Genomic DNA, 25,734 nt, shown 5'->3' on the forward strand with positions numbered 1-25,734 from the left:
TCCAAGTGTCTTTTGGGTCTGCTGTGGATCTCCTTGAAGTCCCGCCTGGTTTCTTTTAGGACCCCTTTATACAAAACATCACTTTATCTGACAATTGAGAAACAGCTCCGGGTTCTGATGTTTGTTCTGGAGAACAGGTAACCTGGCAAGTCCCAGGCTGGTGAGTGCAGAGTTGAAATTATTCAAGGCCGCACCCCAGCCTTCTCAAGCACCTACCCAGACTGCAGAGGCCATGTAGTCAATTCATCCAAGTTAACAACGGGTTCTGCCAAGAGGGAGTGCCCGTCAGAACCCACATCCCTGTAAGCCAACTTCTGGGCAGGCGGGTGGTAAACTGTTCATTGTCTAGAAGACGGCCTGGGGCCTGGCGGGCGGGGGGGTGGCGTCAGGGCCGCAGACTTTAGCATCTGCACCCCCCTCTGCAGGGCTTCTGAGGCCCCAGTTATGGTCACAGCCAGAGGAACCAGCAGCATCACTGCATTTTGGGGGAGCCCAGGGCAAGCTGTGATCCCCAGTCTCTCAGGGGCCACGCAGCTGGCAAGGCAGGACAACTGGGTGCCTTTGTGGGTCACACCCAACCTCACCTCCTTCCTGCCACCCTGCCCCATGTCTGATGCCCCAGGGAGGGGGGAGCGACAAGACTGGGACCCGTTGTGGCCCCAGCACAGAATCCCCACCGCCTTCCTGACGCCCCTCTGCACCTCCGAGTGGTGGGACTTCTGCCTTGGGGACCTACAGGTCAGCACACAGCCACCAACGGTCTCCAAGAGAGGGTGGGGCCCTGGATTTCCAGATGTTTCTGTCGCCCAGTGGTTCGTAAATGGTGGGGGTGGGGGGCACATGAGTATGCCCTGGAGTGGGTGGAGAGGGCCTCATTCGAAACCTGACTACACAGACCCCACTTTGGACTTGTGAAACGGAACCCCTAATGTCCTGGCCCTGGAATGTGCCCCTGGGCCCCTAACAAGGCCACAGTTCTTAAGGCACAATCCCAAGAGCCAACAGACCCAGGATGGAGCCCTGATTCAGCCCCTTATGAGCAGCGCAGCCTTGAGCAAACAACTGAACCTCTCTGAGCCTGTATTCTCATCCCTCGAGTGAGGGTAATACTGGCACCAACGAAACAATTCGAGACAGCGCCCAGTGCAGGGCTCAGCACAGAGAGACGCCCAGTAAACACCGCTGCTGTCACTGCAGTCGCTGGGTGCTCGGCAGCCTGCTGGTAACCACTACCTTGCTCACTTTCAGGCTGGAAGCTCTCTCTGCCCTGCCTTACTGACCAAACTGCCCCTCCCAGTCGGATTGCCACATGCAGTTGCCTAGTCTGCGCACTGCACAAAGTGCTGTCGGCGGCACTGGGGCTGGAATCCAACCTGCCTCCACTGAGCCAGGCATGCTGGCATGTGAGCTGTGCCCACAAGGGCCATGTTTTCTACTCTTTCCAAAAGCACCACACGGGTAGCGACGGGTTTTGCGGAGCTCAGGCCACTTCCCATCACGGGGCCGGTATCAGCCTTTGCCAAGGACTGTCATCCAGCCCCGGGTCACTGGAGCCTGCCTGGTTCGTAAAATTATTTATATGGAGGACAACTCGGGAAATTCGAAAATCCATTTATTATTAGATGATATTAGGAAATGCTTGTTAATTTCCTCAGGTCTTGGGTTATATAGAAGAATATCTATATTCTTAGCAGATGAATGTTGAGTTATTTAGGAGGGATATGTTGTGAAGTTTACAGCTTACTTTGAAATATTCCAGCCGAACTGTAGGGCTAGAGATAAAGAAAGGTATAATATAAATGGGAAAACACATGTGACCACGTGACAACAGTCGTCACATTTAATGGTAGATGTATGCATGTATGCTTCCCCAGTGGCTCATCGGTAAAGAATCTGCCTGCAGTGCAGGAGCCCCAGGTTAGATCCCTGGGTCAGGAAGATTCTGGGGAGAAGGGAAAGGCTACCCACTCCAGTATTCTGGCCTGGAGAATTCCTTGGACTGTATAGTCCGTGGGGTTGCAAAGAGTGGGACACAACTAACACTTCTACTACTACTGTATGCATATATGTTAGACTAGTCTTGCATCTTTTTATGTGCTTGATAATTTTATAATAAAGATATTCAAATAATAATTTTTAAGAAGGGAATGGTGAGAAAGGGGCTCTCGAGTCACCTGAGTGCCCCTTGTCCTCTCCTCAAGGTGCTCTGCTGTCTTCACCTCCAGGAGGGACCCTCCTGGGCGGACTCCTGTTTCCTTTGGGGATATGGGGGACACAGCAGATCCACTCAGAACACTCAGTGGCACTGACAGGACCTTCCCAGGGTAGGAGCAATGAGCAGCTCATGCCCCCCACGCCCTCCTCCCAGGGTACTCTTTTGGGAATGAGAAACTCTAAAGAGGGATGTTCCTTGCTGTACTTTGCATAGTCAAAAAATGGAAATAGTCTAACTGTCCATTTACGGGGAGTTGAAGGCATAAATTTAACAGCCATGTCTCTGCGCCTTGTGACATGGAAGTATGTTCAATAACATCCTGAGTGAAAAAGCAAATTGCAGAACAATATGTAATGCTTTTAAGAGAAAACAGTCCCTACATATGTTCTGGAAGGTGGCCCACTGATCTATTCTCAGTGGTTATTTCTGGAGTGTGAGAGTAGGTGACGGAGAAGAAACTCACTTTCCACGTCAACCACGTTTGCATTTTTTGAAAATCACAAATGCATTTTGCATTACAGTTCTACACAGATCTCAGATCACTGACTACCCTCTGCACAGTGTAGTAATACCAATACCCACATAGGACTGCAGGGAGATCAAACCAGTCAATCCTAAAGGGACTCAACCTTGAATATTCATTTTGGAAGGACTGATGCTGACGTTCCATAACCTGATGGAGAAGAGCCAACTCACTGAAAAAGACCCTGATGCTGGGAAAGATTGAAGGCAGGAGGAGAAGGGGGAGACAGAGGATGAGATGGTTGGACGGCATCACCGACTCAGTGGACCAGAGTTTGGCAAACTCTGAGAGATACGGAAGGACAGGGAAGCCTGGAGTGCTGCAGCCCAGTGGGTTGCAAAGAATCGAACATGACTGAGCAACTGAACAATAACAGAACATACCACATGCCAAGGATGTTAGGCATATTAACTCAGTTAATCCACATATGATTTAACACACACTACCATCTTCATCCTTCCCGGTTTACAGGTGAATGAGACACAGCTCTTTAAGGAACTTACCCAAGGCCACACAGTTAGTGTCGAAGCTGGGATTTGGACCTGGGCAGTTCTTCTCTACCAGTAGTACCATGACAACTCTACTGTATCAGCACAGAGGCCTGGACACAATGCTGTTCCATTTCCTCCTCGTGGAGCTCTCAGAAGGGCTCCTTGCCTGACTCGAGACTCCCAGAGCAACTGAGGAGCCTGACTGGAGATGGTCCAGGTGGCAGCATGATCTGAAGCTGGGGGAGGGGCCCATCTTCTTCTAAGGAGGAGAAGAGACAGGCACCGGAGGAATAAAGTAGACACACGTGTATGTACAGGTGACACAGACACCACCAAGACCACCCAGGGTTAATCCTGCAAATCAAGGCCCCAGCTGCTCATTGGACAGATGAGGAAACTGAGGCCTGGAGACAGGAAGTGCCCGAGTCTGGATGAGTCTGGTCAGGACCTTGCAGAGGAAAGCGGAAGAACAAAGACCGCCCTTCACCCCACAGGCCTTGCCCCACGTGGTCTTGTTCTCCACAGGCAGTGAGGATGTCTTGAAATCCTATCTGCTTCTCGTGAGCAGTGAAAGGTGAGGCCGCCGGGGGGAGCCAGTCACGGCTGGGACCCGACCGCTCCAGCGCACCCCATCCTCGGCATCCCTGGGGCGGGGCCTGGACAGAGGCGATGCCACGCTGGCCTGGAGCCACACCTTAGAATTCTGAGAATAAGCAGCAGCCCCGACACCCTGAGGACACACCCCGGTGTTCGCAGTGGCAGATCTGAGGCGTGAAATTGCGGGTAATTTTTATTTCCTTCTTTGTACTTTCCCACAGTTTCCAAATTTTTATTGGGTGAGCACACATCAGTGTTATAATTAGAAAAAAATTACTTTTTTTTTTTTCCCCTCCAGGAGAAACCAAGGACGTATCGCAGGAAGTAATTCATCCAAATGAAGGTAAAATGTGTGACTCTTGTTAAACGAGAAGAGAGAATAGGAGAGGGCGCAAGGGGGATGACCAATATTTGTTGGGTGCCTATTACGTGGCAAGCATAGGGCCAGGGACCCCTCATCCATTATGTCTTCAATGCTCACACCGACCCTGGGAGTTTAGCGCCCTGATCCCCATTTTACAGATGTGGACGCTGAGAGTGAAAGCATCTTTCCACTCACCAAGCTGCCTCTCCAAGAGGTGGCAGAAAATGCAGCTCCAAAACCAGTTTGGTGATTTCCCTGGCGATCCAGTGGTTAAGAATCCACCTTGTAATGCAAGGGACACGAGTTTGATCCCTGGTGTGGGAACTAACACCCCACATGCTTCAGAGCAACTAAACCCCACAACAACTGAGCCTGCGTGCTCTGGAGCCCACGTGCCACAACCAGGGAGTCTGCTGCAATGAAAGATCCCGCATGATGCGACTAAGACCTGACACATATTAAACAAACAAGCAAGCCAGTTTGCTTTAGAGTAGCCATTATCTAGGGCTTCTTAGAGAAGAGTCACCAGTTTCTCACAATACAGCTGCCCTTCCAGCTATTGTTTGCCAAGTCTTTTGATGACAGCAGGTCATTTTTATGTTCTGTATACAATGTTTTATCCGGAAGTGTTAATGCCTAATGCAGATAAAGCTGCAGTGGATTCCATCTGCCATTTGGTTGCCGGTAGCACAGAAAATCAGTACAAACCTTTTTGGAAGCAATAGGTGACAATAGAGCAAGACTCATAAACAAGTTAAGATCTTTTGACTCAGGAATTCCATTCCCAAGCATGTATTTCTAAGAACTACTTCAGCAGAAAAAAATAGAAATTGACATGCATAAAGATGTTCATGTCAGTATTAACTACAATAGCAAATGACTGATAACACGACAAATGTGATTTTGTTGTTCAGTTGCAAAGTCATGTCCAACTCTTTTTCGACCCCTTAGGCTGTCCATGGGATTTTCCAGGCAAGAACACTGGAGTGGGTTGCCACTCCCTTCTCCAGGGATCTCCCCGACTCAAGGATCAAACACACATCTCCTGCCACATCTCCTACACTGCAGGTGGGTTCTTTACAGCTGAGCCACCAGGGGAAGCCCCAACAATGTGATGGGAGATGCTTTAGAAAGTGGCTTTTTATGATGAGTAGTTTTTCTGAATGTGGTAGCCAGCCCCCAAGTTGCCTTCCGTGAGTCTCACCTCCTGGTAGTCATGCCCTGGTGAAGTTCCCTTCTTGATGCGGAATAGAACTGACTTAGTAACCAGTAGGGTTGGGTAGAAGTGACCATGTGTCACTTCTAAGGAGAGGTCCTGGAAGATGTTGCAGCTTCTGCTTTGGTCTCTTGATTATTCACTCTGGGGGAGGCCAGCCACCACACTGTGAAGAAACTTAAGTCACGAAGAGGGCCTGGGGCCTCCGGCCAAGAGCCAGGTGAGTGCACCACTTTGGGAATGGATGGCCAGCCCCAGTCAAGCCTTCAGATGACTGCAGCCCTACCCAACATCTCAAGGGCAAATTCATGACAGGCCCCAAACCAGAACTGCCCAGTTAAGCTGCTCTTGACATTCTTAACAGATAGAAACTATGAGAGACAATAAATGCCATTGTTTTAAGTCACTAGGATTTGGGTCATTTGTTTGAAAGCAATACACATGATGGAATTCAAACAGGACGAAAGTAAAAAGTGATTAAACTATTGTTACTCACACAATAGCCGTAGTTTCACAAACACGATGAATTTCACAAATACAATGTTAAGCCAAAGAAGCCAGATACCAAAGAGGACATTCTCTGTGATTTTATTGGCACAAAGATCCTAAATGTGCAAAGTTAATCTTGGCTGTCTGCATAGTGGTTCTTTTTTGGGAGGGGAAGCATGGTGGCCACCGGGAGCAGTTAGGAGGGGGCCTCCAAGTGCTGATAACGCTTCACTTCTTGGGCTGGGGGCTATATGGTTTAGACAAGATCGGCCACATTCAGGGTGGTATGGCCACAGACTGGGGGCTGTATAGTTGAGATCATGGGTATGCTTTTTTTGTAAAAACTCATCAAACTGTACATTTATGACTCATGCTCTAGTCTGTATGCACACTATATTTCAACATGAAATATTTCTAAATGATCATTGTATGGATACTGTTTGAAATCTAGAGACCGAAAATGAGGTTCTGGGCCATGAAAAGGGAAGAACTTCAGGAGAGTCTGTACAATGATTTGCAGTCCTGTAAAACACACATATGGAAGGCAAGATGGAAAAAAGATGAAATGTTTGTGTTGCGAGGCAGGGATTCTGGGCAACTTAAAAATCTTTTAAGTGTTTCATTTAGGAATGTATTAGACTGTCTTGTCAGAGAGAATGAATAAAGGGCCAAGAGGTATAATATATTTTCACAGGGGGGTCTAACCAGAGACTAAAATACGATCCTATAAGGAGTAAGCTTTTTATTCACCCAAAATTTGACCACCCAGAATAATGCCTTCCCAGAGATTTCACAAGCTGTTCAAGTGCGGTTTCTCTAGCAGAATCAGTTATTGAAACTGCCGTCCTCATTAAGCAGAAAAGTGGGCGCCCGTGCTCAAGGTTCGCGGTCCGGCTGGGCGTGGAGAGAAGCTAGGCCAGGTGGACAGGAGGTGTTGGCGACGTGGTGGGCAAGCAGAGCAGCAGGTATTAATTTGCTGTAAAGTAAGGAAATTTGCGGGCCTGGAGGAACTCTCCCAGTGCTGATAGTAATAGAATCAGAAATATCACCTTCAAATCCCCAAACAGCTGCAGGCTCAGAAGACAGTGGAGAAAGTTCTCCAATTTCACTGAGCTATAAATTTTGGATTTCCCATAACAGCTTTCCAGAACAGGTTCCACATTGTTCTCAGTAGAAATCACACATTACAGTATTCGGTAGCATCCTGAAGACACAGACTCTGGCGCACTCCTTCCGTATGCCCTCTCCCAGCTCAAAAACCGTCAGTGGATTCCCCCACTAACCCCCAGCACAACCTTAAAAAGTGTCTCTGGCCCAGCACGGTAAAAAGTAACAACTCCAACCCAGGCACCCCAGACTGTGTCACCGCCGGCCACCTGGCCAAGAGCCCACTGTATCTATCACCTGGGAACTCCCTTCACCAGATGATCTTTACATGGGGAAGGGCTTTCTAAGCTTCAAAGCCGTGGAAGAAACCACAGAGGAAATGCTTGACAGTCCCACGCTACATAAAAACAAGAAATTCCGGTGCGATTAAGAAAATCAAGCAAAATTAAAAGACAAACAACTGGGGGAAAAAGTTAGCAACAAATACCACAGACAGATGGCGAGGGCCCTTACTTTATAAAGAACCCACATAAATCAGTTTTGAAGATACATATACAAAGATGCTCATGGATAAAAGGGCAAATGGCTTAATAAAAAGCAAATATAAGAGGCTAACAAACATGTGGAGGCGGAAAGAATGCTCGATCTCTCTAAAGGTCAAAGAAACGCAAATAGCAATAAGATAGATTAAGTTATCAAAGACACTGCTCCCTGCTAACTGAAGCACAGAGGGATAGCATTCTCGTGTAGGCACTGGGGCGTGTAAATTCGTGAGCTATTTCTGGCAAGCCACTTGGTGATCTTTATCAAAAGCCTTAAAAATGTTCCTACTTTGTTCACATTTTTTTTTTTTTACTGTTTCTTTAGAAACTTTTCAGCAAATAATTTGGTGATATTTATCAATCTTCTTGAGATGTTTGTACTTTGGACTCAGATTTCTGATTATTTTCTCCGAAATCTAAAAGTTGACATGCGGCTGAAGATGGATGTACGTAAAGACATGTCTGCTGCAATGTGAACAGGCTATAACGAAAAGCTGGAAAGAACCTAAGTGACCTACAGTTGGGGAGAGGGTGAGGCAATTACCGTACGTCCTTGTGACTAAAAGCACTGGGTAAAAAACCTTGTAACAGTCAAGGGTTCCAAACGGTGTGGGGAAACACTTATGAGGTAATAGGTTTGCAGTGGGAAGTAAGCTCTCAATTTCTTAAAGAAAAAAAAATTTTAGCCAATAGAAGGGAACCCCACACATGGATTGCCTCTGGCTGGTGAGCTTAGGGGAAATTTGTATATGTGCTTCTTTACCGTTTTCCGTGATTTTCGAAATGTCTTCAGTGTGCAGAATTACTTTGATAATCACTTAAGTAGTTAAAATCTGTAAAAAAAAAAAAAAAAAATTATTCTCCTTGATACAGTCGATTTTTCTAGTGAAAAGCAATTGTTCCTTTATGAATTGACACGTAGGTTCAATAAATATTCGTGAGCAAATGAGTGAATAATGCTTTTAAGACTCTTGTGAATTATTTCTCACTTTCTGCTTTTATTGCCTGGTTATTTGTGTATATGTCTTTCTCCCTTGTGACCCTGGAAGGTCTCAGAAGGCAGAAATCACATGTCTCCATTTATTCACATCCAGCCAGTGCCTTGAACCCAGGAGGAGCTCCAAAAGTTATTTTTAAATGAATGGAGCATATCATACAGTTATGTGTTTTTTCATATGAGATAAAGATTCAGGATGCCAAAGACTATGACAAACCCAAGCCTCCTGAAGTAGAACTCCCTGAAAGCCAAGAACAAGGAGATCAAAACAGGGGTTCTAGTGGCAACTCTGCCCCAACCTGGAAGCCATCAGGTGTTTATGCCAAAGCTGCTGTCTGGTCCTGAAAGCACTGTCCTAGGAGCCCTCATGCTGCAGGTAATACCTACGGGACCCTGGGCAAGTCGCTCATCCTTAGTTCACTCATGGGTGAACCAAAGACGCTGGAGTACTTCTAGCTTGCTGTCACTAGGATTTCTAAAAAGCATCTGATAGTGAAAGTTGGTTTGGAATACCAAGGTGAAAGGGATCTTCAGAACACGGCAGAATTGTTCTTAAAAAAAAAAAAAGCAAAACACCCTGTATTGATAAACCAAATCAATAATGTGCACCCGTGAGCTGGGCTCCACTTCACTGACATTTTTGTCTTTCTCATCAATCTTAATAATTAAATTAGGCAACCTTAAGGTTCTGGCAAGGACCCTGGGATTCCTGGAGCATCTGTAGAGATAAGCAACAATTCCTCTTGCAGTCAATGATTTCAGAGAATGAGATGACTCACTGAAATGTCAGTGCTTCCAATGAGGGCAGAGAATGGAGAGGATCCTGGGCTTTTCTTCTCTTGCCCCTCCTTGGTCCAGAATTCTCCCATTCATCCGCAGCAGGTGGTTTCGCTGGTGTACAGTGACCTCTGCAGACAGCAGGGTGTTGCATGTCTGTCTCTGAGCGGAAGAGGAGAGGCCCCTCCTGCTCTCCCCAGACTCCCAGAGTCCCCTCTTATCAACCAGGACCCCCTCGATCACACAGAAATGGAGCGCTGGCCCTGAATCTTGGTTCTTAGTATTAGAGCCCTGAGCTCCGCGTCCTTTGTCCCCACTTGCATGCACTTCAGAGACTGGAGCTGTGCATGGTGTAACCAGGAACTCCCAAACTCTCCACGAGAAAAGTCCAGTGGGAAGCTCAGGGCTACTCCACCACAGTGCCAAGGAATCAGGCTTCATGTGTCCCCAACTTGAGCTCCTTCCAACACTGGAGAGGCGACAGCCCGGAATCCAGTGCTCTGGAGCCAGATGGCCTCCATCCGCTCTTGACTGCATGAGCTTGGGCCAATTACTGAAACTCTGGATGCTCAATGTTCCTTATCTTTAAAATGGGGTTAATACTACAAGAGACAAGCTGAAAAGATGAAACAGTTACTTATATTAAAAATATATTTATACCTATACGTGTATAAAGTCGCTGCCGTCTCTGGGGTCGCACAGAGTCAGACACGACTGAAGCGATTTAGCAGCAGCAGCGGCAGCATATAAAGTCGGGTAATTGACAGGGGCTTCCCTTTTGGCTCAGAAGGGGAAGAATCCGCCTGCAATGAGGAAGACCTAGGTTCGATCCCTGGGTTGGGAAGATCCCCTGGAGGAGGGAATGACTACCCACTTCAGTATTCTTGCCTGGAGAATTCCACGGACAGAGGAGCCCCAGTGGGCTACAAGTCCATGGGATCACCAAGAGTCAGGCACATGGTGTTTAAGGAAAAGCATTTATTCTTCTTTGAGGAAATCAGAGAACGAAGAAACACTGGAAGGAACGGAAGCAGGTCCATTTCTTATAAGAAATGAGATCAGAAATGGGTGGCTGGCTTTTTCTTCCCACCCCCGCCCCCCTCCCCCAATGGCCGTCCCAAAGGCAGCTAGCCTCCCTTGAGGACAATGCCCCCTCCAAGGCCGTCTACAGGCGGGGCCCTCCTCCCGGGGGACAGGGTCAAGTTCAGCGCGGGGAGCCCCCTCGCGGAGGCACCGGGGCGGGGCACCTTGCGGGAGCTGGACCCAGGAGTAGGGGGCCCGCCCCTGGCGCGAGGGCGAAGCTGGGAGGAGGCCCGGGCCTTAACGTCGGCTGCATCCCGGCCCCCGAGTCCCAACTGCCCCCAGACCGGCCAAGAGTTTCGCTTCCGAGACTCTTCCTCCAGCCTTCGCGGGCCCAGTGCGTGCAGTACTGCGCAAAGAGCTGCAAGAAGCGGCTCCGCGAGCAGCCCCGGGCCGGGGGGCGGGTGGGCAAACCAGAGCCCCCCGGCGACCTGACCTCAAAGCAGGGGCCCTCACCCCCTGGCCGCCACCCCCCGAAAAGGGTGCAAGCCGGGCCCGCGGGGCCTGCGGCGGGCGGCAGGGGCGGAGATGAGCGGCGGCGCGGGGTGCGTCGGTTCGCCACAGGAAGGAGGGAAGAGGCCGGAGGCGCCTTCACAGCGCGGCAGCCCTGACAGATCTGATAAAAGAGGAAGGAAGCCCTCGACGCGGCTGAGCCGAGCTGCCGGCTCCCCAAACCGACGAGGTCCTGCAGCTGTCACGGCCCCTGCGGGCGCGCGGCGGCCCGGCCAAAAGACCGGGGAGCCTGCGCCCCCTGCCGGTCGTTCGGAGCGACGGGCCCGGAGAGCCGGCCTGGCTGCGGGGACCGGGGCGCGGCCACCGCCTCCTCCGCAGTTCAGTTCACAGTTCAGTTCAGTCGCTCGTCGTGTCCGATCTTTGCGACCCCATGGACTGCAGCACGCCAGGCCTCCCTGTCCATCGCCAACTCCCGGAGTTTATCCAAACTCATGTCCATGGAGTTGGTGATGCCATCCAACCATCTCATCCTCTGTCGTCCCCTTCTACTCCCGCCTCCACTCCTAGGTGGTAAAGGCCGTGGGTGGGTAAGTCCCCGAGGCCGGCGGGGGGCGCGGATACGGGGCTTGCCTGGGCCTGGATCCTCTATCTTCGGCTCCCTGCCAGACACCGCAGAGAAAGAATTCTCAGGTTTGCTCCAGCTGGGCTCTGCTTACCTAGTAGTGTTTAGTCGCTCAGTCGTGTCCAACTCTTGCGATCTCACGGGCTGTAGCCCGCCAGGCTTCTCTGTCCATGGGGATTCTCCAGGCAGGAATACTAGAGTGGATTGCCATTCCCTTCTCCAGAGGATCTTCCTGACCCAGGGATGGAACCCGGGTCTCCTGCGTTGCAGACAGATTCTTTACCCGTTTGAGCTACCGGGAAGACCCTGGCAACCCAATTACCTTGGCAGTCCAGGGGTCGGAGCCAAGCCCACCCTACTGAGAAAAATATAGAAGCCCTTCTAAAGATGGCAGAGCACCGCTCCGGGGCTCTGATTTTGCTGTCGCTTCCTAGCTGTGTGACCTTGAGCAAGTCCCCTGTGCTTCAGTTTCCTCATTTATAAAATGGGAATCATAGTCTCCACCCCACAAGGTTGTAGGGAAGACCGAGTTAATACATGTAAAAGTGCTTAGAACAGCTTCCTGGCTTAGTGCACATATGTCTGTTAAATTGTTTAAATTTCACTGTAGCGTGAAGGCTTGTTGAACTTGCTGTAACTGCTTCCTTATTCTGGGGATTTTCTTGCTGTCTATATAATAAAATTTTATATATATAAAATTTTATTTCTTTTTGCCTGTGCTGGATCCTCCTTGCTGCTCAGGCTTTCTCTAGTTGTGGAGAAGGGCGGCTGCTCTCTAGTTGTGGTGGAAGGGTTTCTCATTGCCCTGACTTGTCTCCTTGTGGAGCACAGGCTCTAGGCAGGGGCAAGCTTCAAGAGTTGCGGTTCCTGGGCTCTAGAGCACAGACTCACTAGTTGTGGCACAGGGGCTTAGTTGCTCCGCTGCAGGGGGAAAAATAAATAAATCTTCCCCCAGCAGGGGTCAAACCTGTGTCTCTTGCATTGACAGACTCTCTACCAATGAGCCACGAGGGAAGCCCTCTTGCTGTCTTTCAACCAAGCCAATTTTCTTTCAGTTCCACTGCATTGGGAGAACTTACTTTGTATGATGCCACTCCTTTGAAATGTGTGGAGGCTTGCTTTCTGGGCCAGCATATGGACTGCTCTGCTAAAACCTCTGTGTGCACCATGAAAAGAATGTACTTTCTGCAGCTGTCAGATGTAATGTTCCAATGTCAATTAAGTCAAATTAGTTAACTGAGTTATTCCATATTGAGTATGTGGGTGTGTGTGTGGTTCATTTCCTGCTTTTTCTATTAGTTAGTGAGAGAGCTGTTAAAAATCTCCTGAATGATGGTGAATTTGTCTATTCCTCCTTTCAGCTTCACTAACTTTTGCTGTATGTATCCAAGGCTGTGTTATTAGATGAGTATAAATTTAGGAGTCTTGTATCTTCCTAGTGAATACAACTGTCATAATTATAAAAGGGCATTGCAACGGCAACCCACTCCAGTACTCTTGCCTGGAAAATCCCATGGACGGAGGAACCTGGTGGGCTGCAGACCATGGGGTCGATAAGAGTCGGACACAACTGAGCAACTTCACTTTCACTTTTCACTTTCATGCATTGGAGAAGGAAATGGCAACCCACTCCAGTGTTCTTGCTTGGAGAATCCCAGGGATGGCGGAGCCTGGTGGGCTGCCGTCTATGCGGTCGCAGAGTCGGACACGACTGAAGCGACTTAGCAGCAGCTTAGCAGCATACGTGTCTATATTGTAAAATGTCCTTCTTTGTCTCTGGTAAATACTTCTTGCCTCAAAGCCTGCTTTTTATAATGGTTACACCCAACTGAAAATAAATAAAAAATAAAATACAATGGTTACATGCACTTTCCTGTGGTGTTACATCTGTGAATTTCAAACTTTCTGTGTGGTTACGAAGTTTGTTTCTTGTAAATGTCATATATTGGGTTTTGATTATAAACAGTTTCATACTCCCTTTTAGTTGGATTGTTTACCCCACTTATATTGACTATAACTAATTGTGTAGACTTTATAGCTAACCTTTTGCTGTTTTCCAACTTTTGTTCCTTTAGTCATTTTTCCTTTTGGAAAAATCACTGGATTTTTTAAAAATTCCATTTTCCTCTTGCATCTTTGATAAATGTATTACTGTACTCTTGAAGCTTAGATTTTCAAGCTATTTTTATAGTTATCCTACTGCTACTGCTAAGTCACTTCAGTAGTGTCCAACTCTGTGCGACCCCCGAGACGACAGCCCACCTGGCTCTGCTGTCCCTGGGACTCTCCAGGCAAGAACACTGGAGTGGGTTGCCATTTCCTTCTTCAATGCATGAAAGTGAAAAGTGAAAGTGAAGTCGCTCAGTCGCGTCCGACTCCTAGCGACCCCATGGACCGCAGCCCACCAGGCTCCTCTGTCCATGGGATTTTCCAGGCAAGAGTACTGGAGTGGGGTGCCATTGCCTTCTCTGATAGTTATCCTAATAATACCTAATCTTCTCGAGATTACAATATTACAGTTTTGTTTTAATTAGCAGTTTTACTACTTGCCAAGTACAAACAACCCTTTCTTCCACCCTCCCACACTACTATACATGCATAACATATAACCGTTATATATTCCATACTACATATTTTTAACAATATATGTCCTCAAGACATTACTGTGGTTTAAAAGTCAATATTCTTTCATATTTGCCTATATACTCTGTTCATTGCTCTTCATTCTTCCTTCTGGTTCTATACTACCACCTGGGGTCATTTTCCTTTAGGCTGAAGTACTTCCTTAAGTATTTTTATAGCACATGTCTGATGGTGCTTAATTCTCTCAACTTTTGTCTGTCTGAAAATGCCTTTAGTTTGCTTTTGAGAATATTTTTACTAAGTTGGCAATTCTAAGTTGGCAGACCTTTCTCAGGAGTTTTAAGACTCTGGCTTCCAAAGTTTCTGCTGAAGTCAGCCACTGCTCCTTCAAAGGTTATGTATTTCTCTCTGGCCGTCTCGAGAATTTTCTGTCTTGGGTTTCCAGCATAAGATATTCTTAAGTGTGCCTTCTGGTTTTGCTTTTACTCCATAATGAATTTGCTGAGTTTTACGAATAGGTAGGTTCAAGTTTGTCAACAGTTTTGGAAAATTCTCAGCTATTATTTCATCAAATATTGATTCTGCCCCATTCCCTTTTATGTCTGGGACCTCAGTTACATGTATCTTTAGGTTGTGTTCATCATGTTTCTCATGCTCTTGGCTTTTTGTTTAGTTTCTACATTCTTTTACTCTTTGCTTCCATTTGAATTTTTCTGTTGGCCTATCTGCAAACACTAATCCTAGCTCCTGCTGTGTGCACTCTGCTGTTAAACCCACACAGTGAGTTCTTCATTTCAGATTTGAGCTGTTATTGCAATATTCTTTTCAAACAGCTTTATTGAGGTTTCACTTACAAACTGCAGAATTCACCCATTTAAGGCAAACAAAATTTTTTTAGTAAATGTGTTAAGTTGGGGAGCCATTAGCACAATTCCCCCCTCTTTCTTCTTTAAGAATATATTCTGGTTGACATCTAAATTGAAATTTAAGTCAAATACAAAGGAAAGAGACATCACTAGCTTTGCCAATAAACCTGTCTATACGCTGTTTATCCAAAACTTTTAAGCAGGCAGAATGGCCCCCTTGTAACTTTTAAAAATTGAGATATAATTCCTATATCATAAAGTTTACCTTTTAAAGTATACAACTCAGTGGGTTTTAGTATATTCACAAAGTTGTGCAATCATCACTCTTAGCTAATTCCAGAACATTCATTTTCATCACTCCAAAAAGAAACCTGTACTCACTAGCAGTTAATGCCCATCCTCTACTTCCCCGGCTCTTAGCAGCCACTAATTTACTGTCTCTATAGATTTGTCTATGCTGGCCATTTCATATACATGGAACCATATAATATGTAGCCTTTTTGTGTCTGGCTTCTTTCACTGAGCATGTTTTCAAGGTTCACACTGTAGGTTGTATTTTTTTAATGGCCAAATAGTATTCCATTATATGGACATTTTATCCAGTCACTGGTTGATGGCTATTTGCTTCCATTCGGGGCTATTATGAAAAACCATGCCATGAACATCATTTCTCCTGGTTATAAAGCTAGGGGTGGAATTGCTGGGTAAGTATTACTAGTTCTATGCTTAGCTTTTTGAGGATCTGCCAAAGTGGCTGTACCAGCGATGTATGTGTGAGTTCTAATTTATCCACATCACTGCAAACACTGATTGTCTGTCTTCTTGATCACAGCCATCCTAAAGGGTGTTTTTAATGGTTTTTGATTTACATTTCCCTAGAGATGGGAATACCAGACCACCTGACCTGCCTCTTGAGAAATTTGTACACAGGTCAGGAAGCAACAGTTAGAACTGGACATGGAACAACAGACGGGTTCCAAATAGGAAAAGGAGTACGTCAAGGCTGTATGTTGTCACCCTGCTTATTTAACTTATATGCAGAGTACATCATGAGAAACGCTGGGCTGGAAGAAGCACAAGCTGGAATCAAGATTGCCGGGAGAAATATCAATAACCTCAGAAATGCAGATGACACCACCCTTATGGCAGAAAGTGAAGAGGAACTAAAAAGCCTCTTGATGAAGGTGAAAGAGGACAGTGAAAAAGTTGGCTTAAAACTCAACATTCAGAAGACGAAGATCACGGCATCTGGTCCCATCATTTCATGGCAAATAGATGGGGAAACAGTGGAAACAGTGTCAGACTTTATTTTTTGGGGCTCCAAAATCACTGCAGATGGTGACTGCAGCCATTAAATTAAAAGATGCTTACTCCTTGGAAGAAAAGCTATGACCAACCTAGATAGCATATTGAAAAGTAGAGACATTACTTTGCCAACAAAGGTCTGTCTAGTCAAGGCTATGGTTTTCCCAGTGGTCATGTATGGATGTGAGAGTTGGACTGTGAAGAAAGCTGAGCGCCAAAGAACTGATGTTTTTGAACTGTGGTGTTGAAGACTCTTGAGAGTCCCTTGGACTGCAAGGAGATCCAACCAGTCCATTCTGAAGATCAGCCCTGGGTATTCTTTGGAAGGAATGATGCTAAAGCTGAAACTCCAGTACTTTGGCCACCTCATGTGAAGAGTTGACTCATTGGAAAAGACTCTGACTTTGGGAGGGATTGGGGGCAGGAGAAGGGGACAACAGAGGATGAGATGGCTGGATGGCATCACTGACTTGATGGACATGAGTCTGAGTGAACTCTGGGACTTGGTGACGGACAGGGAGGCCTGGCGTGCTGCAATTCATGGGGTCCCAAATAGTCGGACACGACTGAGCGACTGAACTGAATGACTAATAATGTTAAGCTTCTAGGTGTTGATTGGTCCTCTGTAGATCTTCTTTGGAGAAATACATATCTAAACCCTGGTTCATTTTTTGGTTGGGTTGTGGGGTTTTGTCTGGCCACACACCATGGCATGCAGGGATCTTAAGTTCCCTCACCAGGGACTGAATCCATGCCCGCTGCAGTGGACGCAGAGTCCTAACCACTGGACCGCCAGCAAAGTCCCCAGCTGGGTTGTGTTTTTATTATTGAGTTTTAACAATTCTTTATATATTCTGGATACTAGACCCTTATCTACAACCTGTATTTAAAACAGACCTCTCATGTCCGTTTGCGGTCAATTCCCACTCCCAACCCTGTTGTTCACTCGCTCAGTCATGTCTGACTCTTCGTGAACTCCAACCCTAGTAACAGGCAACCACTAAGTTACCGCTGCTGTTTCAGGTAAGCCCACCTTTTAATGCAATTTTGTCTAAGTATTGTGTCATTGTGGGACGTTTCACTCTGCCTTTTGGTGGCCCTGGGCTTAGCTTCTGGCATGTCACGTAGAGCTCTGGAATTCAGCAAATGTCCTGGGAGAAAGCCAACCACTTATTTAAGGTGTCTCAGGTTTCCAGTATGTCGTCACCAAGGAGCTTGTGTTTTCTTTTACCCAGAAGTGCCCCTCTGCATGGGCTAAACCCAATCTTCAGTTCCTGGCCCAGAATCAGCAAATACTCCCTAAGGAAAAAATGGCCAGACCATCAGTTTACCTCAGAAAGGCGTCCTCTTCTGAAATCCAATTCATTTAGTCATTGCTTCCACAGTTTTCTGATGTTTAAAAGCAGTATTGAATTTTTGGTATTTTAAACCAGTTTTTTCTGGTAGTTGCAGCAGGAGTGTTGTGTTGATGTGACCTAATATATCCTACTCATCAATTATATTAAGCTTTTAAGACTTTATATCCTGTCAAGCAAGTTTCTTTTCTTTCCCTCTCCTTCCAGATATATGTTGGCTATTTGGGGAGCATACTTCTTCCACATTTATATTTTAAATCCATTTATCTGTGTCCCGCCCCACCCCCCCCCCCAAAAAAACCCTCTTGGGATTTTGTTGGGAAAATATATTGAATTTATAAATTACTTAAAACAAATGAAATTCTTATAACTTTTACATTCTCCATCCACAAACATGGTATACCTATCCATTGAGTAGGTTTCTTTTAGGTTCTTTAATAATATTTTGTACTTTTCTCCATCAAGGAATTGCACATACTTTATCAGGTTTTATCCCAAATACCTTAGAGATGATCTTTTAAAGTACTTTTTAAAAAGAATAGGTAATGTACTTATGGTACAAATTTCCAAAAGCTCAAAAAAGTAACACTGACAATTTTCATCCATTTTTCTGTCACCCAGTTTTCTTCTAGAAGAAATGAATGTTATCTATTTATTTTTAATGTGGTTAATGTTAGTATATAGTTCAATCTTGTATCTAGTAAGCAATTGAATTTTATTATTTCTAATCAGATCAGATCAGTCGCTCGGTCGTGTCCGACTCTTTTCGACCCCATGAATCGCAGCACACCAGGCCTCCCTGTCCATCACCAACTCCCGGAGTTCACTCAGACTCACATCCATCAAGTCAGTGATGCCATCCAGCCATCTCATCCTCTGTTGTCCCCTTCTCCTCTTGCCCCCAATCCCTCCCCAATTTCCTCTGATAGAAAAGCATCAGAGTCTTTTCCAATGAGTCAACTCTTTACATGAGGTGGCCAAAGTACTGGAGTTTCAGCTTTAGCATCATTGCTTCCAAAGAAATCCCAGGGCTGATCTCCTTCAGAATGGACTGGTTGGATCTCCTTGCAGTCCAAGGGACTCTCAAGAGTCTTCTCCAACACCACAGTTCAAAAGCATCAATTCTTCGGCGCTCAGCCTTCTTCACAGTCCAACTCTCACATCTTTTTTATATATGTATCATCTACAAAGGAGAAGTCACTTGGTCCATCTTTTTCCACTCCTTATTTCTTTTACTGATTTTACTGCATTGGTATAGGATACCTCAAATACAGTAGTTATGTAAAATAGCTGAGTAATGGCTGTGATAGAAGGCAATCGTATTTTGCTTCTGACTTTAATGAGGGCTTGTTTCACATTTATTTATGAAATTTGCTGTAGGTTTTTGGCAGATGTCTTTATTGGGTTAAAAAAAAGTTAACCTTTGATCCCGTTTTGCTAAGAATGGGTACCGTGAAAGTTTTTGTAAGATATTTTTTATGTACCTACTGAGATGATCGTATGGTTTTCCCCTTTAATCTATTAAATGTACTGAACTGCCCCCTCAAGAAAAACAAAAGATAGTCTCAAATAAACACTTTTACCCCAAATTGTTATTTATTTTCATGAGAGGGGGAAAAAAGAACCTTTTATGATAGTGAAAATATATTTTATTTTTTAATACAATAGCTGCCAGCAATATACTGGTTCCAGAGAGAGAAAAGAAAATACAAGCATTCTACAATAAGCTTTCATTTTCCTTTTCAAGTAATTAAAAAAAATGCTTCAATTCTGTTCAAGTTTATGATTTGGGGTAGCTGAAATTTTTTTCCATAATAAAAGTATAATTTTGAAAGCCCCAACCTTGGTAATTTGTAAAGGATGGGATAAAAATGATGATACAGTATAATAATGAATGTTTCTCTCTCTCTGAATCAAATACTGATTATAACCAGTGTAAGAAATTGGTTAATCAATAAATTTGATGAAATGTGTATCAAAATGTTCATGAAAAAATACATTTCTATTTCTTCTCATTTTTACCATGTAGATATTTTCTAAATGGATTATTTTAAATGCACAGAAATAAAAGCTATCTACACGCAGCTCTAAAGAGATTCAAAACAACAGAAGTAAATGTGCCTAAATTCTAAAGTCAAACAAATGAGTGTAAGAATAAATGTCAGAAACCTCTTCATTGTATACAGATTGCTCAAGGGTTTAAAGATAGTTGTATAAGCCAAAGTTACCAAGAAATAAAATCTTGTATGAATTTTATCACAAAAGTCAACAATCTTGGTAAAAGGAAATAACAGAACTATACAGAAAATCCACATCTATATTTTTTTTTAAAGGGAGAAGTTATATCAACTGAAATAGTAGACAGCCTTCCAAATGTTGAACACAAAAATTTCTCAGAATCCCTTGGAAACTATAAGATCTTCCATTCAGACTCTTATCTTGTTTAAGTGAAACAAAAGGGGTTTAAATGAAGGGGAGAATGATTCAGTAGTTGTAGAAATAATATCAGACTATTTCTATTACATCAACCCATACACTACATGAACTACCATGAAAACTTTTCATGTCCCAAATTTCCCAAGACTGTAAGCTATGATTTTTCCACAAATGTAAGATGGGGTTAAAAAGGTATGTTCTAGCGTCATCTTTTTTTACTAGCTTTTGTCCATTTGCCAATCTCAATCTCAATCTCATCTAACTTTCCTGATAAAGTAATAAGATCTGTCTTTCTACAGAAACACAACTCTGCCTTCATCAAAATTATAACAGATAGACCCTCCCCCTTCCTTGGATATCTAGAGAGACAGCCAAGTGTAATCATGGGGTACATTTTTTAAAAAGAAGAGAATAAATATCCAAAGTGGCAAACTCTTCACAACTGAATTTCAGAATGTGTTCTTCATCCCTGTTTTGAGGACTGTAGCCCTTTCCGCATTAGCCCTTTACTCTGCATCACGTAGTCCACCATTCACTTGAAACAGACGCCCTGCTTCGCCTGAATTATGCTTTAAGCTATGAGGCAAGATTCAGTATCACCTGACGCCAAGTTGGTCCTATGGTAAAAGTAAGTGAAAAGTGAAGACGGCTGTCTGTGTACTGGTGCACAAGTGATGCAATTCACCCACGGAAGCTGCTGCCACAGAATTTCTCAATATATAACCTGATAGTGCTTCTTCCTGGAACAAGATAAGTCATCATCCAATACTTAATTACAAAATGGTGGGTACCCTAACTTTGTTCAGCAATAAGGAGTTCTAAAAAAGGTAAAGCAAAGAAATCTCCCTGAGCCAAATGGATACAATATGGAGTTTTTCTTATCTTTCTACACCAAGCTAATTACCGATAGATTTATATAAATGCACAATGCTTATAAAAAATCAGGCTGCCTTCCATAAAGCCAGTGTTTACTAAACGTTAGCATATCATAGGAAAAAAACATTGCTATTTTAAAGAAATATACTTAAAATTTCCAAAAACAGCCTATGAGAAATAGCACTTCTTAAACAAGTTAGGTATAAAAATGACCAAAAACATTACTATAGTCACAACCAGTCTTTGGAGTAGTACACAGAAAGTCATTTTTTTCTTTTTTAAGTGAATAAATACCTAGCAAACTTTTATTTTCATCAAGTTTATCCTCCCTTGTTACCACACAAAAAATTCCTGGTTTAGGACTTCAGTTTAAGAAACAAACATGCAGAGTGCTATTCCTCAATGTAGCTTCAGAAAAATTTAATTGAAGGAAATGCAATGATTGAGATTAGGCAAAACTGCAGTAAATATGAAGTCACCATCACAACTGTAATTTAGTCCAAAAGGAGTGAACCATACCTTGCCTGAAGTCTAACAGTAAATGGGATGGAATAATAACCTGTTTAATCTTATTTTTAATATAGGATTTATACTGCACTCTTTAGATTATCAAATATGCTTTATAAACAAACTCTACTTGATATGTTGACAAATCCATGCTATCTTCCTTAGGCTAACTTTTACATTACTAATCATTGCACTGCTAGAGCTAAATGAACCAAGTATCAGTGTACATAGTGTTGCTCAGAAGATCTACAGACAGCAAGGCTGATGCTTACCTTAAAAAAGAGCACTTTTACAATATAGGAAGAGAGCAATAATGTTCCAAATGAATGGCACTGGACAGAATACATATAACCAGTAACATATTTAGACTGAGCGTATCAGGTGCCCATTGGTTTCTCTTATATTCATAATATGCTTGAGAAGATCTTGAAAATACCATCCTTCCCTCTGAACTTTCAGCTTTTAAGTAGTGTCAGATAGTATCATTAGTATGAAAGAAAAATGCTTTTAGGCAAAAGTAAAAATCCATGTACAAAGTAAAATAACAAAATCTGCACTGACTTTTGGTAGAAAGCACTCTTCTTGGGTGGTAACATCCTTTAGTACATATCCAGGATAGACTAAACTGAAATAGAATACTTTGATACAGTAGCAATCCTTTCATATACTCTTACTAAATATTATAAAATTCCAAAAATACATAAATATTCCTTGTACCATGCATTATGCACCAGTTTGGGCCTGACTGAAGGGGTCACGGTTACTTTTTTTTAAATTTTTTTTACGGTTACTATTTTAACAGTTGAACAGTGCACATCAAAAGTTCTGTCATCGATACACAGTGAATGGACTCCAGGGATGAAGGCTCCAGAGAGATGGCAAACTACCTTTAAACTACCGTTAAAGTGAAAGTTTGTGATGGAGTGTCTCCAAATTGGAGGAGAGGAGGATACAGGCTAGGGGATATAGGCAGGGTAAATGAATTTTAAAATAATACTGCTTAGGAGTATATATATTTCGAGAGAGCTACTATACCTTGTCTATCCTTTATCCTAATCTGGAATAACTGCATGTTCGTGCCAAATAAAGTTTCTACTTTCTAGGAAGAGGAGCAGTCTGTTAGGGAAAGTATGTTCTTAGTCAGGGGAAGATGTGAAGACGCTTCTCTCATAAGTGCTCTTTTATTTGGTAAGTCTCTTGGCTACATCACTGTATGCTATTTCAACCTCCTTATCACTGGGGCAGGTGTTGGTGAACTCATCCCTACTGTAGGCATTAGTTAGGTATCTCCAGATGCCAGTCATTCCTTTTGGAATATCGAAGTTGCGGTATTTTTTTGCCACCACCTAAAATACAAAGAGATCAAAAGTTAATGTTTATATGCCATGTCTTACAAACCAGACATGTATCTGATTTTAGGGCAAATTAATTCCGTGAACCTCTCAAAACTGCCTCTACTTGAAGTCTGTCCCCTTCATTATAACTAGACATTTAAAATAATGATAAGGACCGCAAACCACACCAGAAATTCAGAAGTGTGGTGGTGACTGCAAACGCCTGCCTTTACCAACAAGAGAAACAGTCAAGTGCAATCACTGGATAAATACTTTAAAACATACACAATAGTTTAGGTCTTTGGTCCATTTTTTGATTGGGTTGTTTTGATGTTGTTAAAAATCATGAGATGTTTGTAAATTTTGGAGACTAATCTCCTGTCAGTCACATCGTTTGCAAATATTTTCTCCCAATCTGTGGGTTGTCTCTTCATTTTGTTTGTTTCCTTTGCTGTGCAAAAGTTTTTGAGTTTAGGTAGGTCCCATTTGTTTATTCTTGTTTTTATTTCCATTATTCTGAGAGATGGATTGAAAAGATATTGCTGCAAACATACACACTAGTCGAGACCTGTTTTTCTTGACCTTGATCTTTAGTGCACAGCACAGTGTTTCACACACTGTCACTTGTGTTAGCCGCTCAGTCGAGTCCGACTCTTTGTGACCCTATGGACCACAGCCCGCCAGGCTCCTCTGTCCATAGGATTCTCCAGGCAAGAATACTGGAGTGGGTTGCTGTGCCCTCCTCCAGGGGATCTTCCCAACTCAGGGATCGAACCCATGTCTCTTATGTCTCCCCACTAGTGTTACCTGGGAAACCCAGTAAATGTAGTCACACAATAAATGCTCAGTAAATATTTTCTGCCTTGAAAAGAAAAAGCCAGGTGATCAAAGAACAAAGTTTGATGCTGTATGTAAGTGTAGCAAGCACTTTAAAGTTACCTTGAATTTTTATGCAGTCACAGAAAAAAATTTTTTCCATTTCTCATAGGCATTGATTTTAATACACAATTTTCCATTTAATACACCTTAGGGTGTTTCACCTATTGCCTAGACAACATTAAGTTACACTGTTTGGAGGTTCTAAATAGTGAGTGTCAGAATACCAGTCAAGTTTTACACACAGGGGGAGTCCTGTCTTTGTAAAAAGGTATCAGGTTTAAGAGCAACGTGACCCACATCCTGCAGGCCTACCTTGACAATGTGCAGCTTGGGCAGCAGGTTGCAGTCAGCTAGTGTCATTTCATTGCCATCCAGAAATTTACGTGTGGAAAACTTAATGTCCTCCATACTATTCTCATCAATTTCATCAGGGAGGGGAGAATTCAGATATTCATCTAGTTTCTGCAGTGTTTTCAAGAGACCTCGCTCCAAAGCTGAAAGAAAGATGGAAATGCTATTAAGAAGGAAAACCACCCAATCCCCAAAGTCTTACTTTGAAGTAAGACTTCAAAAAGTGTTACTCCTTCAGTCAGTAACTGGTCTCGCTGACACTGGGGTACAAAACAGACAAGGTTCCTACTCTCCCGGAGCTTATTTATTCACTTGGGGGGGAGAGATGAGACAAATTTACAAGTAAAACTACAGATAAATATAAAAACAAGTATGATAATTTCAGATAATGTCATCTATAAACATTTGTTAATAACTAAATGCCCCATATACAAACGCATCATGGCCCAACACAGTTGATGTCTAAACTGGAAAACAAAACAAACAAAAAAAAATGGATGAGAAAAGACAAACCTATTATTTCAAATATAGAGAAGAAAGTCTTGCTGAGACAGAGATTCTTGCCCTCAATTTTAAATCCTGCTCCTATAAAAATATTTGGATTTATATCCATGAAATGTGTTAAGAAACACCAATTCAAGTAGAGAAGCCTGAAGTTTCTGCACTGCCTTAATATATACAAGAAGCCAAAAATAGCACTATCTTATAATAATATGAAAAACAGAGGGCAGATGAGAGTTCAATTTACAATACTAAACTGGAGCCCTCTTCAGGTTTCCCTGGTGGCTCAGACGGTAAAGCGTCTGCCTGCAATGCGGGATACCCAGGTTCGATCCCTGGGTCGGGAAGATCCTTTGGAGAAGGAAATGGCAACCCACTCCAGCACTCTTGCCTGGAAAATCCCATGGACGGAGGAGCCTGGTAGGCTACTGTCTATGGGGTCTCAAAGAGTCGGATACAACTGAGCGATTTCACTTTCAGCAAAATAGAGTTTGTTGCTGTCTATTCACTAAGTCGGATATGACTCTTTGCAACCCTGTAGACTGTAGCCCACCAGGCTCTTCTGTCCATGGGATTTACCATGGGATTTACTCCATTACTAATGGAGTGGGTTACCATTTCCTTCTACAGAGGATCTCCCTGACCCAGGGGTCAAACCTGCATCTCCTGCACTGGCAGGTGGATTCTTTACCGCTGAGCCATCAAGGAAGCCCGCAAAATACATTAAGATGCTAAAATTATTATAATTCAGAGAACAGTAGCATGCAGCCCCTCTGCATATTTAGAAAGTCAAGGTCGGTGACCCTTAGCAAAGAGGGGATGGGAACACCATTAGAATGGGTATGAAGTAACAAAGACAGACCCTTGCTTATCCCTTTTAAAAAAAATTTTTTTTTTTACCTTTTATCTTCTCAACCCACCTGTATCTCCCACCCCCAGAATAGATGAGTTCACAATGATGAGTACAGTACATGTACTTGCCATAAAAGAAAGTTAAAATCATAAGGTGACACTCTGTATTACTTGTAAGTTTGAATAAAGTTGGATCCATTACAGAAAAAGGGAAAGCTTTACATGCTATATACTAGATATTTCACCAGCAACATAAATGTCCAAACACAACACTTGCTCCAGACTGCTCCCCCCAACTCATCCCTTGATCCCTTCAAAGCAGTCCAGACAATAGATGGTGGTCTTAGGTAGATGGCTGTAGGTATAAAAAGGGTTTTAGAAGTACATAAGAGATAAAAACCTTCTGAGCTTGGAAA

The 25,734-nt window shown here is 43.8% G+C and overlaps 1 protein-coding gene and 1 long non-coding RNA gene across 2 annotated transcripts in view; one reads left to right on the plus strand and one right to left on the minus strand.

Moving 5' to 3' along the window:
• Window positions 1–3,319: 3,319 nt before the first annotated feature.
• On the plus strand, window positions 3,320–8,505 carry LOC139178606 (uncharacterized). The gene is made up of 4 exons (XR_011562993.1): window positions 3,320–4,012; window positions 4,125–4,169; window positions 5,142–5,258; window positions 7,870–8,505. It is a non-coding gene; the product is annotated as an uncharacterized lncRNA (long non-coding RNA).
• Window positions 8,506–19,152: 10,647 nt separating this feature from the next.
• The window catches only part of CLIC4 (chloride intracellular channel 4), a 76,882-nt gene continuing 70,300 nt past the window's right edge, over window positions 19,153–25,734 (minus strand). The window contains exons 5-6 of the mRNA XM_070776367.1: window positions 23,927–24,108; window positions 19,153–22,747 (exon numbers count right to left, since the gene is read on the minus strand). Of these exons, the coding sequence (XP_070632468.1) occupies window positions 22,583–22,747; window positions 23,927–24,108 (347 nt within the window). The 3' untranslated portion in view covers window positions 19,153–22,582. The remainder of the gene's footprint in view (window positions 22,748–23,926; window positions 24,109–25,734) is intronic.

This window comes from Bos indicus, chromosome 2, assembly GCF_029378745.1.
Source record: "Bos indicus isolate NIAB-ARS_2022 breed Sahiwal x Tharparkar chromosome 2, NIAB-ARS_B.indTharparkar_mat_pri_1.0, whole genome shotgun sequence".
NCBI lineage: Eukaryota > Metazoa > Chordata > Mammalia > Artiodactyla > Bovidae > Bos > Bos indicus.